Source organism: Nematostella vectensis, chromosome 7 (assembly GCF_932526225.1).
Source record: "Nematostella vectensis chromosome 7, jaNemVect1.1, whole genome shotgun sequence".
Taxonomy (NCBI): Eukaryota; Metazoa; Cnidaria; class Anthozoa; order Actiniaria; family Edwardsiidae; genus Nematostella; species Nematostella vectensis.
The window spans coordinates 7430079-7443492 of record NC_064040.1 but is presented as its reverse complement, the minus strand read 5'-3'; the positions used below and the strand labels follow the sequence as shown (position 1 = coordinate 7443492).

The window sequence follows — 13414 nt, the reverse complement described above, 5'->3', positions numbered from 1 at the left end:
ATACCCAGTTTTACACCATTCGATTCCACAACGGAACTTTGGACTGATTATTGGGCGCGGTATAATACATTTACTGAAGCGAATTCAGTGCCGGAGAAGAAGAACTTTCGTGTTTCTCACTAACCAAACACCAGTAACCTACAAGTTGCTAGCAAATCTTGCTAGTCAACAAACACCATCCAAAGAGGTCAATGCGTTGTCGATGAAAGAGATTCATGACTACATGAATGAACAATTTCACCCAAAGCGTTTTATTGTTCGGGAGAGGTTCAAGTTTTGGAGCCATATGACAAGGAAGCCAGGTGGAAGCATTCACGAATTGGTAACAAGAATACGACAAGATGCAGTAACCTGTGATTTTCCTTCTATAACGGATCCTTTGGATGAAGCGATGAGAACAAGGTTCATTTGTTCTATCAACAACGAAGCGGTGCTAAAGGCCCTTTTCAAAGTCAAAGATGATGAGCTCACTTTTGTTAAAGCTGTCCAACTGGCGATAGAAATAGAAGACGCTGCCAAAGTAGCTAAGGAAACAGTTCAAGGGCAAATAAACAAAGTTCAGCCAAACTTAAAAGGGAAATCTTCTGGTGCTTCAGCCGGGAAACCTGGCTGAACCTGGAAACAGAGCATCCACAGGGTACTCAACAGGAGCTGGGTTTCAATGTAACGGAGTTACCCGATCTTAATCTACTGGGACGGAGTGCAATCAAGCAACTTGGTATATCAGCGGATACGCTTATGGGACTGAATACCGCTGACCAACAATGTCATGCTGTGTTTGAGGAGCTGAAACCTAAACTCAAGTTGCAGGAGGAATGTCACAAATTGTGTGGTGAATTTCCAGATCTGTTCAAACCCGAGCTTGGAAAATTGAACTGGAAGTGAAATTCAAACCTGATGCGCAACTGCTATTCTGCAAAGCAAGGGCGGTACCATTCGCAATACAAGACCTATCTCAAGCGTATGAAGCAGGAGTCAAACGCACAGTTTGGAAAAGAACCCAGTTCTACGAGTATGGTACACCTGTAGTGCCGATTCGAAAACCTCTACGCGAAGGTCAGAACAAGGCTCAACTACGAGTTTGCGGAGATTATTCTGTGGTTGTTAACGCACAGTTAGAACAACACCGTCACCCTATACCATCACCGGAGAAACTGATGCAGAAATTATCCGGAGGGTATGGCTTCACCAAGATTGACCTAGCGGATGCCTACAATCAGATTCCGCTAGGTCCTGAATCACAGAAAAGGCTGGCGTCAAGTACACATCAAGGTGTTCTACTCCAGATGAGACTTACGTTTGGAATTTCATCCGCTCCGGGTTATTTCCAAGAAATAATGGATCAGCTAACGTGTGATCTACCAGGAGTGGCGGTGTATCTGGATGATATCTTGGTCAGCGGTGCAACTGCTCAAGAACATCTCAGCAATTTGAGGAGATTATTACAAAGGCTGAGCGACAAGGGACTGCGATGTCGCTTAGAGAAGTGCTCGTTCGCACAACCTTACGTGGAATACTTGGGACATCTCTTGTCAGAGGGATTGCGAAAGGTCCTAAGGTTGATGCTGTCATGAATATGCCTGCGCCCATGAATGTCTCTGGCCTGCGGTCCTTCCTAGGTTCAGTACAGTTCTACAGCAAGTTCTTGACTAACCTGTCTACGTTACTCGAACCTCTATACAGGCTTACCAAGAAAGGTGTTCCGTGGATGTGAAGTGCAGAGGAGCAAGCAGCATTTGATAAAGTTAAGAAGATGTTGTGCGCAGAGACAGTCCTCGCACACTTTGACCCGTCACTTCCTGTCGCTATAGCATGTGATGCATCAAGCGCTGGCCTTGGCGTTGTACTATTTCACCGATATGAGGATGGCAGTGAGCGCCTTATTGCTAATGCATCAAAGACACTCACTGAGACACAACGGAAATACAGCCAGATACAGAAGGAGGCGTTGGCCATCGTGTTTGCGCTCAGAAAATTTCATAATTTTCTTTATGGTAGGAAATTCATCCTAGTTACTGACCACAAACCTTTGCTGGCACTGTTTGGCCCTACAAAGGCCACTCCTTCACTAGCTGCCAATCGGTTGGCAAGATGGGCACTAATGTTGAGTCAGTATGACTACACTGTAGAATACAGAAAGACTGCTGACCACGGAAATGCGGGTGCACTAGGCCGTCTCCCAAAGTTCCGTTGTGGAATCGAATGGTGTAAAACTGGGTATGCTTCTCAAATGTATCGCTGATGTTCTGTACATGTTTGACATGCCCGACTAAGCTCCATGATACACGAGTCGATCCCAGGCCAATATACAGCGGCTCTAGCTAGTTGCTTCATACGTTGCATGCCAAAATGTCCTAAATGCAGAATCTCCAACATTTGTGGATGTAAGCTTTTTGGGATTACCACACGAGCTCCATAGAACAGGCATCCATCAGACACTGACAACAAGTTACGGACCTTCTTGAACGAGTCAACTCCGTACGCTGAGTCTTCATTATCTTGATGTCTTCATTATCTCGTGTATCATGGAGCTTAGTCGGGCATGTCAAACATCTGCAGAACATCAGAACAAACCGCCTAAGCCGCCTGTCCATCCTTGGATGTTTCCAGAGAAACCATGGAGTCGAGTACATCTCGATCATGCCATTAACTTCCTGGGATCGAACTGGCTACTGGTAACGGATGCTTACCCCAACTATCCGTGCATTCATCAGACCAGCTCTGGCTACTGGTAACGGATGCTTACCCCAACTATCCGTGCATTCATCAGACCAGCTCTGGCTACTGGTAACGGATGCTTACCCCAACTATCCGTGCATTCATCAGACCAGCTCTGGCTACTGGTAACGGATGCTTACCCCAACTATCCGTGCATCCATCAGACCAGCTCTGGCTACTGGTAACGGATGCTTACCCCAACTATCCGTGCATTCATCAGACCAGCTCTGGCTACTGGTAACGGATGCTTACCCCAACTATCCGTGCATCCATCAGACCAGCTCTGGCTACTGGTAACGGATGCTTACCCCAACTATCCGTGCATTCATCAGACCAGCTCTGGCTACTGGTAACGGATGCTTACCCCAACTATCCGTGCATTCATCAGACCAGCCCTACATCTTCCAAGGCTGGAGGAAGACTTCGCGCATTTTGGTTACCCGCACACACTAGTTACGGATAATGCACCACGAATGGTGCGGCAGAACGACTTGTTCAAACTTTTTTGGACCAAAAGTCGCGGGATAACACATCTAACAGGAGCTCAATATCATCCCGCCACGAATGGTGCGGCAGAACGACTTGTTCAAACTTTTGAGAAATCGTTAGTCAAGATAGATGGCCCACCCAAAGCCGCGCTACAACAGTTCCTTCAACAGTACCGCAGGACCCCGCTGTCGTGTGGATACTCACCAAGTGAACTACTCAATGGAAGACAAATCCGGACACCGATAGATATCCTGGTACCATCTCCAGCACACCAAGCACAAGGGCGCCAGGATAAGCAAGCAGTTAAGGCAGCGCAGAGACTAGCAGGAAGACAAGACCGACGCTATAAGCTTGGCATGGCCTGTTATGCACTCTACTGTGGACCACGACGTAACCAAGATCCTCGATGGGTTCCAGCTGTGATCACCAAGTTACAGAGAACACGCTGTGTCACGGTCAGAGTAGTTCCAAGAGGACCAACTTGGCGCCGACACGTGGAGCAAATTCGCCCAAGATACTGTTCATCAGAGGACAACGAGCCTAACGACACGCCGAGCACCACAGAATGCACGATGGATCATGACCCAAAGAAAGGAGAACAGAGTCTTTCGCCGTGCACCACAGAATGCACGATGGATCATGACCCAAAGAAAGGAGAACAGAGTCTTTCGCCTAAACTTAAACGACGTAACCCCCGGATGCTTACGGGAGATGAATACAGTGTGGACAGGCCAAGAAGATCTGAACGCTTGAGAAAGCGTAAAATTTGACATTACTTTATCGCCTAACACTGTACATTAGGCTAGTGGGGACGTGTTATGGAATTCAATACATGCGAGACTCTTGTTGTTACGTAATTCAGTACATCAATACTCTTGGGGCACGTGAACCTAAGAGTATGCAAATCTAGTGTATAAATTAAGTGTGAGTTAAGTGTTTTACAGTCTTGAATAAATATATAACGAAGTAGAACTCTGTTTTGTGAGGCGAAAAACACAACAGGTTTTAATGTCAATTCAATACATGAACTTGTGCGGGCGGACTCCCGTGCGGTTCTAATTTGTATTTATTTCGTTTCAGTTTTAAAATGTAGGTTAAAGTTACGAAGTTGAGCTTTATCTACTGTATTATTCCTTTAACCTTTAACCTTTAAATACAATAATTGCCACTTGCGGTTATACTTATAACAAAAAAAAACTTTGCTCTAGAAATAATTTTTGGTCGTTAACCAAATACCCTGGTTCCAGAGCCTCGAACGTCTCTCTATTTAGTGGCCAGCAACCTTGCTCGCATTCCTTTCTAGTGTCCCAAGTCAGGAATTCGGGGGCAATCGTTTCCGCAGGTAGAAGATTTTCCAAGATTTCGAAGACGTGCGTGTCCCAGAGCTTCCAGATGTCGGAAGCCCTTCTGTAGTAAACTTCTGCTCAGCGATTGAATAATGAATATTTCCCGATAAAATGCTCGATCCATTTTTTGGAGCCCGTCAAAGATAGAGCTCTGGGTGCTGCTCAAAAAGATCTCTTAAAAAGAGTGTATCTGTAACTACTTGAATAGCGGTGTTAATGCTAATGCTTGAATTAGGAGCGAAAGGATTATCTAAATAGAAAGCGAACTTTTTGCCGCGACCTGAGAGTGTCGTTTTAGATGCGTCGCGTTCTGTCATTTGTTATCGAGGGCGAAATTCAAAGCTTGTATGGTCTAGCGGTTTTACCAATAAAATCTGAAAGAAAGTTTTATGTGCCATTGGAGGCGCACTGGAGTCTGAAAGCGTGCGGCGACCAGAGACTACAATATATTTTATATTTCCTAATTTAAGGCGTATTCTGCCTCTACTTCCTTGCATCCTGCCTCCACTTCCTTGCATTTTATTTTTACATTTTAAAAAGAGCCATGTTGTTATTCTATTTTAACTAGGAACAGGTGCAATAAAGAAGGATATTCTTACTGTAAAATCCTGTCAAATATTACTTACATTCAAAATCAATATAGGATCGACTATTCATTTGATTAAAATTCCTGCTTATGGAACACTTGAAGACTTCGTTAGAGGCAATAAGGTTGATATGAGGTTATTAAATAAAAATAAAGCTTCAGAGTGCCCTATAAATCATTTATCACAATTACTTTCTTATCAAGTATCGCCTCACTCAAAATTTACACAATATGCATTTCTGATATGTGAAAAAATGAATGTATCAGAATAATAACAAAATTTATAGTTGGTCCGAGGTTATTATTTTGCGCCTTCTAAAAAGTTCTAATTGAAGAGGGGCTATAAAACGAGCAAATTTTCTTATGCCATAGATTAGCATTGATCACTAAAATTGCAAGCCTTTTCTTCTGGTCACAAGGTCAATGACGGCTTTTACAGTTCATATCTTAAAATGTTCTTAAAACACAAGTAGGCGTAGAGACTTATCGGATAAGAATTGAATGGGAGTATTAATTAAAGGTGCAATCCACCTTTTTAAATGTTCACCCCTAAAAGTGCATTAAAAAACCAAAACAAAGCTTGACGCACACTAGCCGTCAAAGCTATGTTCCGCGCAGAAGAAACCTTTATCTTTTTTTAAAAACATGCCAGGCTACCGGTAATGAGAGTGGCATAGATTCATTACCATACTTAGAAGAGTATAAATAGCGTGGAGAGTTAGAATATTCACTCTTTTTCCTTTGTCATGGTAGCCAACAAGACCCTAGCTATGGGGGAAGATTACATCCAATGCGCTGTCTCCAATCTTATGACATGGAACCCGAGTTTCACTGGCTTGGGCACTAAGATTTCATCCATAAGTGCAACCGTGGTGAATTTCCTGACTTTGCCTTGGACGGCGGCACTCAACGTGGTCGTTCTAAAGGCCTTACTGACAGTACCAACATTGAGGGTACGCAAGTCGAACATAGCTCTGTCCCTGTTGGCCGTCACGGACTTTCTGAGTGGTGTTACAAGCCAACCCTTGTTTTTGGCCCGAGAAGTAACACACCTAACTGCATATGGCCCGCTCTGTACACTTGAAAATTCCATCCACTTCTGCGTGTATGTGTTTTCGGGATCCTCTTTGTACCATTTACTCATTGTTACTTACGATCGCTTCGTGGCAATAACAAGGCCATATGAGTACCCACAACTAGTCACGAAAAGACGGTTATCGCACGCTTCTTTGCTGTCCTGGATCATCAACATCATCAACGCAGTCATCCGGTACTCGTGCCCATCCGACGAAAAACTAACTTTCTGGATGAACATTTTCTCACTATCCAATATCTTCGTGTTTACTTGGGTGATTGTTTATTGGAACTCGCGGATTTTACTAGAGGTCCGTAGACAGAAAATTCAAATGAAAACACAGGCCGTCGCCGTTGCGGATGTGAAGACGAAGCAAAAGGAAAACAAAGCTGCAAAAACGGCGATTATTTTATTAGGGGCGCTAATGGTTACCTATGCACCGGCTTTGGCATTAGTCCCGACATTCCTTCTAAAGCCCTCCTTGCTTAAGTCGGAATTAGTGTTTTCTTTTATTGCTTGGGTTGAGACATTTATGCTTCTCAACTCGTTAACAAACCCTCTGATTTACTGCTTGCGATCTCGCGAACTGAGACATCATATGGCAAGGAAGTTCAAATGGGTGAGACTAGTGGCGGGGGCTGACCCTACGAGTCAAGCGCCAAGTCGCCCGCAAAGTGGGAAAAGGCATCACGGCGGGTTAAGTAAAACAGCAAATTAGAGAGAAAAATCTAGAAATGCAGATCAAACGCGTACGCAAAAGGCCTGGTGATTAAAACTCGGAAACCCAAGCCAGTGTGAGACCACCTAATTTTTTAATTGCACGTCTAATAGAAGAAGAAAAACATCACACATACTGTATTGTCAATTCCACCCTCTCAATCCGAGGCCGCACCAAGCGTGTTTGAATGCGTTCATACAGGCATACATGAAGGCACATCTCTTTGCCCTCAATTGTTTGGCATTGTTCCTTACTTTATAAGAACATTTTAGCATCGACTCAACCAAGGTTTATCCTGAAGAAGGCGTTATTAGGCACAGAAAACATAATTCGATAAAAAGGAAAACGCAGAAAACTATTTGCACAATTATTTTCTTCCACAGTTCGGGGAACGATGTTTGTTCTTAAAAGTTTTGGTAAATTTCATAAAAAACAAAAAAACAAGCAGTATCTATATAGCCAATATAAAGATATATTTAAAAAAAAAAAAGAAAAAACGTCCTTGTATAAGATCTCTCACATTATTAATAAAGCAATTTTATGACTAAAAAAACAATGTTCATATAAGACGCAATTTGACATTTCCAGGCCCTGGGTGCATGTAAAATTCCAGGGCGCGCGAAAAAATATTAGGATCGGTAATATGTCAATATTTACAATAGATTTGATCCTCTTTTCCCCATTGCAAGCAGCCTTTATCGCTTCAAATTTCACAGATTAAATTTATTTTAAGTTTTTGTCTTGTTACTTAGTTTCCCGTCGGTTTTCCTTTCTCTGCTAGCAGGTGGAAGTCATATATGCTACGTGAAAAAACAGGAAACGGGAGAGTTATTAAAATCGGAGAGACCGGGCAGAAACACTAAGCCTGATCTAATTTGAAATTAGTAGACAGAGCATCTATACCCTGCAGGCTGCGTCTTGTCCAAACTAATCGCTCCAACACACGAGAAAATATGATCAGAAAGCAATACAAGACAAATTGATTAATCGGGGCAATTGCCTATTCCCGCTTAAAGATGTTTTCGAAACCTGAATTTTTATATGATCCTTTTTTAAAAACAAAGAATCTCTAGAATCGCTATATGGAACTCCCTCCTACTAGAACTCCGGAATTGTTAAGTATTAGGTATGATTAAATCCAAGATCAAGACTTTCCTTTTTATACGTGTCTTTGGCAATTGATTCGTAATGATTTTTAAATCTTAGTTATGCATCATAAATAAATTTTTCACGTTATTTTTTTTATCTTTTTATTATCTAATACATATTGGTAATTATTTTATTATTATTATTTTAACATAATATTAAACCTGTAAAGCGCCTTAAATCTATAGGAGAAAGAAATTATTACTATTATTATTATTAGGAGAAAATTACTATTATTATGCAGTATAGACTTAAGGATGCACAATCCGGAAAATAAACTAATATCACACAGATCCGTGATCCGCCGTATTTTTAAAATCCGCCAGTCCGCTGAAATAATCATCAAAATCCGTGATCCGTGAGCATTTCGGGGCTGAATCCGCCGATCCGCGAACCTATTCACCCCCCCCCCCCCCAATATGCCTTTCCTCTGTTTGTCTCGTAAAGAGGCTTCAGTTGTTCTTTAGACTATCAGGGGGTCACTGAGGATACTAGATCCAGCATTTCAGAGAAGAGGATCTTCAACGCGTTGTTTTGACGTTCCAGGTACTTTGACTGCGCAAGCGCACTGCATCCAGCTAGAACATGAGCTTGATTCTCTTATGCCTTGCCGCACAAAAAATGTCACCAGTGTTAGGCCCACGGCACATAGTGTCACCAGTGTTAAGCCCACGGCACATAGTGTCACCAGTGTTAAGCCCACGGCACATAGTGTCACCAGTGTTAAGCCCACGGCACATAGTGTCACCAGTGTTAAGCCCACGGCACATAGTGTCACCAGTGTTAAGCCCACGGCACATAGTGTCACCAGTGTTAAGCCCACGGCACATAGTGTCACCAGTGTTAGGCCCACGGCACATAGTGTCACCAGTGTTAGGCCCACGGCACATAGTGTCACCAGTGTTAGGCCCACGGCACATAGTGTCACCAGTGTTAAGCCCACGGCACATAGTGTCACCAGTGTTAGGCCCACGGCACATAGTGTCACCAGTGTTAGGCCCAGTCTTGTTCTTAGGATAAACCTTTGTTGGTTGCATCTGTTTATATAGCTCGTGTAGGCCCCCTATGGTGCTGTTAGGCCCAGTCTTGTTCTTATGATAAACCTTTGTTGGTTGCATCTGTTTATATAGCTCATGTTGGCCCGCTATGGTGCTGGTAGGTGCAGTCTTGTTCTTAGGATAAACCTTTGTTGGTTGCATCTGTTTATATAGCTCATGTTGGCCCGCTATGGTGCTGGTAGGTGCAGTCTTCCATTCTGATCAGCAAACTTGCTGATCTCACCATAGCACAATCCTTCTTTATTCTTCAGTTCCACTCCGATCTACTTAGCTGGCACCTCTTCCTTGGTTTGGTTGTTTACCATCGTCGGTGTGGGATGAGACAGGTTCAAACTATACCCGAGCTCAGTCGCATATTTCTTTGCATCTTTGACCAGCGACCGCCGCCCCTTCTCTTCAGCTCTCGTCTCGAACTTCCGCAAAACTTCCATGGGTGGGTCCCTATTGGTGTATAGTCTAACCGCAGCTTTAATTTTTGTTTGCGCATACTCTCGCTCGACGCCCTTACGCCCTCGTCCAGCAAGTCCCCTAGGTAAGTACAGTAGTGCTGTAGACGATCCGAGAGGGTGCTTGCCTCCATTCTCCAAGATTGATTTGCGTGTTTCACTGCTTAGTCTCTGCAACTCGGCGATGGGCCAGCATTGAGTTGACATTAAGTTGCCCAAAACCGGCATGGCGAACTGGTTGGTTGTTAGCACTTTGCTGAAATCCGACAGCGGACAAGACCATGTTACTGATATTCGCTGTATGCAGGCCTAGCTAGCGATCTCGAGAGCTAAACTGTCATCCTGCTTGATTTTCCATCACCCCCAGGAACTTGTAATGTGACACCTCATTAGACTCTAAATAACCTCTGCTTCCACCAATGCACATGCTTCCAGTATCCGTCTCCAGCTTTCCCCTCCTCGCATGAGCTACTGAGCACTTGCGCTCATTCCAAAGTAGACCAATGTCCCCTATTGCTCACTTTCCTCATCACCCTTGCGAGTTTCTTCTCATACGAAGCGTAAATCTTAAGGTCATCAATGTAGAGCAGGTGTGTGATGGTCTGACCTATTGGTTTTGAAATCCTATAACCCTCAGTTGCACTCAGCATCCACGCGATCGGGTTCACACACAGCGTAAAGAGCCTCGGACAAAGGGCGTCGCCCTGTGGAAGACCCCTTCTAAACACGATCGCCTCCGATACCTCCATGCCTCGTGCCGTTTTCACTGCAATCTTAGTATTCCACGAACTGCTGAGCCTTCCAATCCACCTTCCAAGCCAGAGCGGGAAGTGGTGCGCAAAAAACATCTCCTCCAACCAGCGGTGGTCCACGCTATTATAGGCCTTTCTCAAATCAACCCATGCCATGCTGAGATTACGTTTAGCACGTTGGCTGTCCTGACATACCATCCTATCGATATGTAAATTATCAGTAGTTCTAGCACCGTACTTGTTCATATGCGCATCTGTTGGTTATGGGAGACACGAAGAAAACCACTTGTACATATTATTCAAACACGTTATTGGTCGATGATTTTCGCTCGTGAAGATGCCCGGTTTCGTGAGCAGCGATGATTTCTTCCCAGTAAACCATAATGAAACATCGTGGTCACCCCGTCTGATCTCTTGAAAAGAGAAATCATTGTTATTGTTGTTGTTGTTATTGTTATAGAATCGACTCAATTGTCGTCAAAATGTTTTATCTTCCTCATCTGACAACTGAAAATATTATCTCAATGGCTGGCTTGAGTATATGTATTATCATAACGGAATACTCGGCATAAACTGATTTGTTTCTGTTTTCTAATCGAATTTTAATACAATTCGCAAGGAGAGTATGAAATAAGAGAGACTCTTTGGTAATACCCGCGCTCTATCTGTTTATTTTGATTCCCACCTTTTCTATTAACTGACCATTAATAACAGCATTTTTACTTTTCCTTCGCCCGCGCTTTCAAAGCGGTGGCATCTGCATCTTGTTGTTTGCCGCTGATTCAACAATGAGCTACAATGTGACTGAAACCGAAGAGAAAACCCAATTTATCTGCACTGATACCATCGAAAAATTCCTTATTACATCAAGGACAAAGGGAGGGGGGGTTAAGTGGGATTTGAATTGGTTTTGTGACCCTATCTTGTGAAGTAACGGTTTTATTGAGGGATTAAGGAAAAGGAAAACCACCCCTGTAAAACTGCAAGTATTCAATTTTTAGGGTGGGTCCATATCCAGAATTACTCAGTGCGAGATACTCTATCACTGTGCCAAATTTCATAGACGTTCTCCGTTCCACAAATCTGAACGATCCGCAACTTGTCGTGCACCAGTTTTCCAGCACCTAAGATGGTCGCCATTTACGGTCCTTCTAGACGAGGAGTCTAACAATGTCCTTAGGCACACAGGTGCGGGTCGCCATTTACGGTCCTTCTAGACGAGGAGTCTAACAATGTCCTTAGGCACACAGGTGCGGGTCGCCATTTACGGTCCTTCTAGACGAGGAGTCTAACAATGTCCTTAGGCACACAGGTGCGGGTCGCCATTTACGGTCCTTCTAGACGAGGAGTCTAACAATGTCCTTAGGCACACAGGTGCGGGTCGCCATTTACGGTCCTTCTAGACGAGGAGTCTAACAATGTCCTTAGGCACACAGGTGCGGGTCGCCATTTACGGTCCTTCTAGACGAGGAGTCTAACAATGTCCTTAGGCACACAGGTGCGGGTCGCCATTTACGGTCCTTCTAGACGAGGAGTCTAACAATGTCCTTAGGCACACAGGTGCGGGTCGCCATTTACGGTCCTTCTAGACGAGGAGTCTAACAATGTCCTTAGGCACACAGGTGCGGGTCGCCATTTACGGTCCTTCTAGACGAGGAGTCTAACAATGTCCTTAGGCACACAGGTGCGGGTCGCCATTTACGGTCCTTCTAGACGAGGAGTCTAACAATGTCCTTAGGCACACAGGTGCGGGTGGACTTCGACTCTGTTTGAGGTTTCAATAGGAATATTTCTTTTCTTATGATTCTCATTATTTCTTGCCGAAGTATCGCTAGGATTTATGCAGATTATTCTATGAAACATATCATTTTTTATGCATTTGCTATATTGTTCTTTTAAATTTTGTGCCATGTGTTTGATACACATACGTAATTTATCAATAGAGCATAAACATTTCTCCGATCTGCTGCGCACGCGCAGCTGGGCACAACTGTCTTGAGCACAACTTTTATTCGTTGACATCGTTTCGGACCGTAGACCCAAGCGGTAATTACCCCGATCGTCCCGGCAAAATCGCTCGCGTTGGATTAAAGCAAATGCCAACAAACTATATATCAATTTAAAGCTTAATGATTATACTTTCCTCCTAAGATAATCATTTTTTATACGCGCTTAATTTTGAGTGCTTTTGCCTGGTCCGAAGTGCGAAATCGACCACTTTTAAACATGCGAATTATTTATACACACCAAAAGCGCGTAACCTCCCGGGATCTGTTTATATCTTTCGTCATGTACTGAACTGACAAACCGTGTCTACATTTGAAACCACACAGCCTCGTTGATTAAAAATCAAGGGTCAAAGTTAGACGTGGAATAATTATGCTTCTTTGGTTACAACGCGCTAATTAAGTCCGTAGCAAAAAAAGCTATTGATTATCCGCGGCACGGTGTGACAGAACACTATCTTACTAGACGCTTGCCAAGTTGCACAGGAATCGGGCGGTTAGAAGTGTACCTTTAATTCACATATTTAGATTAAGATGGGGTGAAATTTGATTGCGAGATATCGGGGATTGAAGTTGTGTAAGCATTAGAGGCAGCGTGACAGTAATGACAGACGAAGAGTAAATAGAGCCGCGTATGGCAACCAATCACATTGCACGCTCTACACGCAGCGGGAAAACCCTTAGGCGCTCAAATGTCATAGCGCTAGTCGTGCAAGTGAAGAAAGATGCCTAGACCAAAGCGAGCTTGCACCGAAGAAAAGGAGAGCGCGGAAAAATTAAAAAGACCGCGAATGGAAACAACTTTACCTTATGTTTTGGGCTTTCTTCCTCGCTTAGCCTTCTTCGAAGGAAGCCAAGGATTCTTACTTAATCTTGGCGTAGTTTACAACTATGCAAAATTTAGAGTAAACGCTTATAAAGTTGATATAAATACGGATAAATCTCGGATAAAACGTCTATAATGATACTGACGCGCTTGTATGCTAATTAGAGGGAAAAGCCGTAAAACTAAGTTCCCCGGATGTTGATCGCTACAGGATTATGGGATTATTATCCTGCAAATGCAATGCAATG

At 43.6% G+C, this 13414-nt stretch overlaps 3 protein-coding genes and 1 long non-coding RNA gene across 4 annotated transcripts; 2 read left to right on the top strand and 2 right to left on the bottom strand.

The window, feature by feature from the left end:
• The first annotated feature begins 202 nt into the window (after positions 1 to 202).
• Positions 203 to 1574, top strand: LOC116604056. The gene is made up of 3 exons (XM_048730221.1): positions 203 to 543; positions 597 to 832; positions 922 to 1574. The coding sequence occupies exons 1-3, from the start codon at positions 203 to 205 to the stop codon at positions 1572 to 1574; spliced, it is 1230 nt and encodes a 409-aa protein (XP_048586178.1).
• A 4029-nt stretch (positions 1575 to 5603) lies between these two features.
• Positions 5604 to 7358, top strand: LOC5520779 (cannabinoid receptor type 1A). Its single transcript, XM_032365766.2, has one exon. It carries the CDS (start codon positions 5886 to 5888, stop codon positions 6930 to 6932), a length of 1047 nt encoding a protein of 348 aa, XP_032221657.2. The 5' UTR covers positions 5604 to 5885; the 3' UTR covers positions 6933 to 7358.
• Positions 7359 to 8656: 1298 nt separating this feature from the next.
• On the bottom strand, positions 8657 to 9196 carry LOC116604055. The gene has a single exon (XM_048730220.1). The coding sequence runs from the start codon at positions 9194 to 9196 to the stop codon at positions 8657 to 8659; it is 540 nt and encodes a 179-aa protein (XP_048586177.1).
• A 74-nt stretch (positions 9197 to 9270) lies between these two features.
• Positions 9271 to 12730, bottom strand: LOC125556729. The gene is made up of 2 exons (XR_007312146.1): positions 11037 to 12730; positions 9271 to 10747 (listed from the first exon to the last, which is right to left on the bottom strand). It is a non-coding gene; the product is annotated as an uncharacterized LOC125556729 (long non-coding RNA).
• Positions 12731 to 13414: the final 684 nt, after the last annotated feature.

Bases quoted from the DNA above. Each gene is read 5' to 3' on its own strand.
- LOC5520779 (XM_032365766.2), top strand. From the start codon at position 5,886: ATGGTAGCCAACAAGACCCTAGCTATGGGGGAAGATTACATCCAATGC.
- LOC116604055 (XM_048730220.1), bottom strand. From the start codon at position 9,196: ATGCAACCAACAAAGGTTTATCATAAGAACAAGACTGGGCCTAACAGC.
- LOC116604056 (XM_048730221.1), top strand. From the start codon at position 203: ATGAAAGAGATTCATGACTACATGAATGAACAATTTCACCCAAAGCGT. The intron at 544-596 runs GCAAATAAACAA...CTGGTGCTTCAG, and splicing joins GCTAAGGAAACAGTTCAAGG to CCGGGAAACCTGGCTGAACC. The intron at 833-921 runs GTGAATTTCCAG...TATTCTGCAAAG, and splicing joins GGAATGTCACAAATTGTGTG to CAAGGGCGGTACCATTCGCA.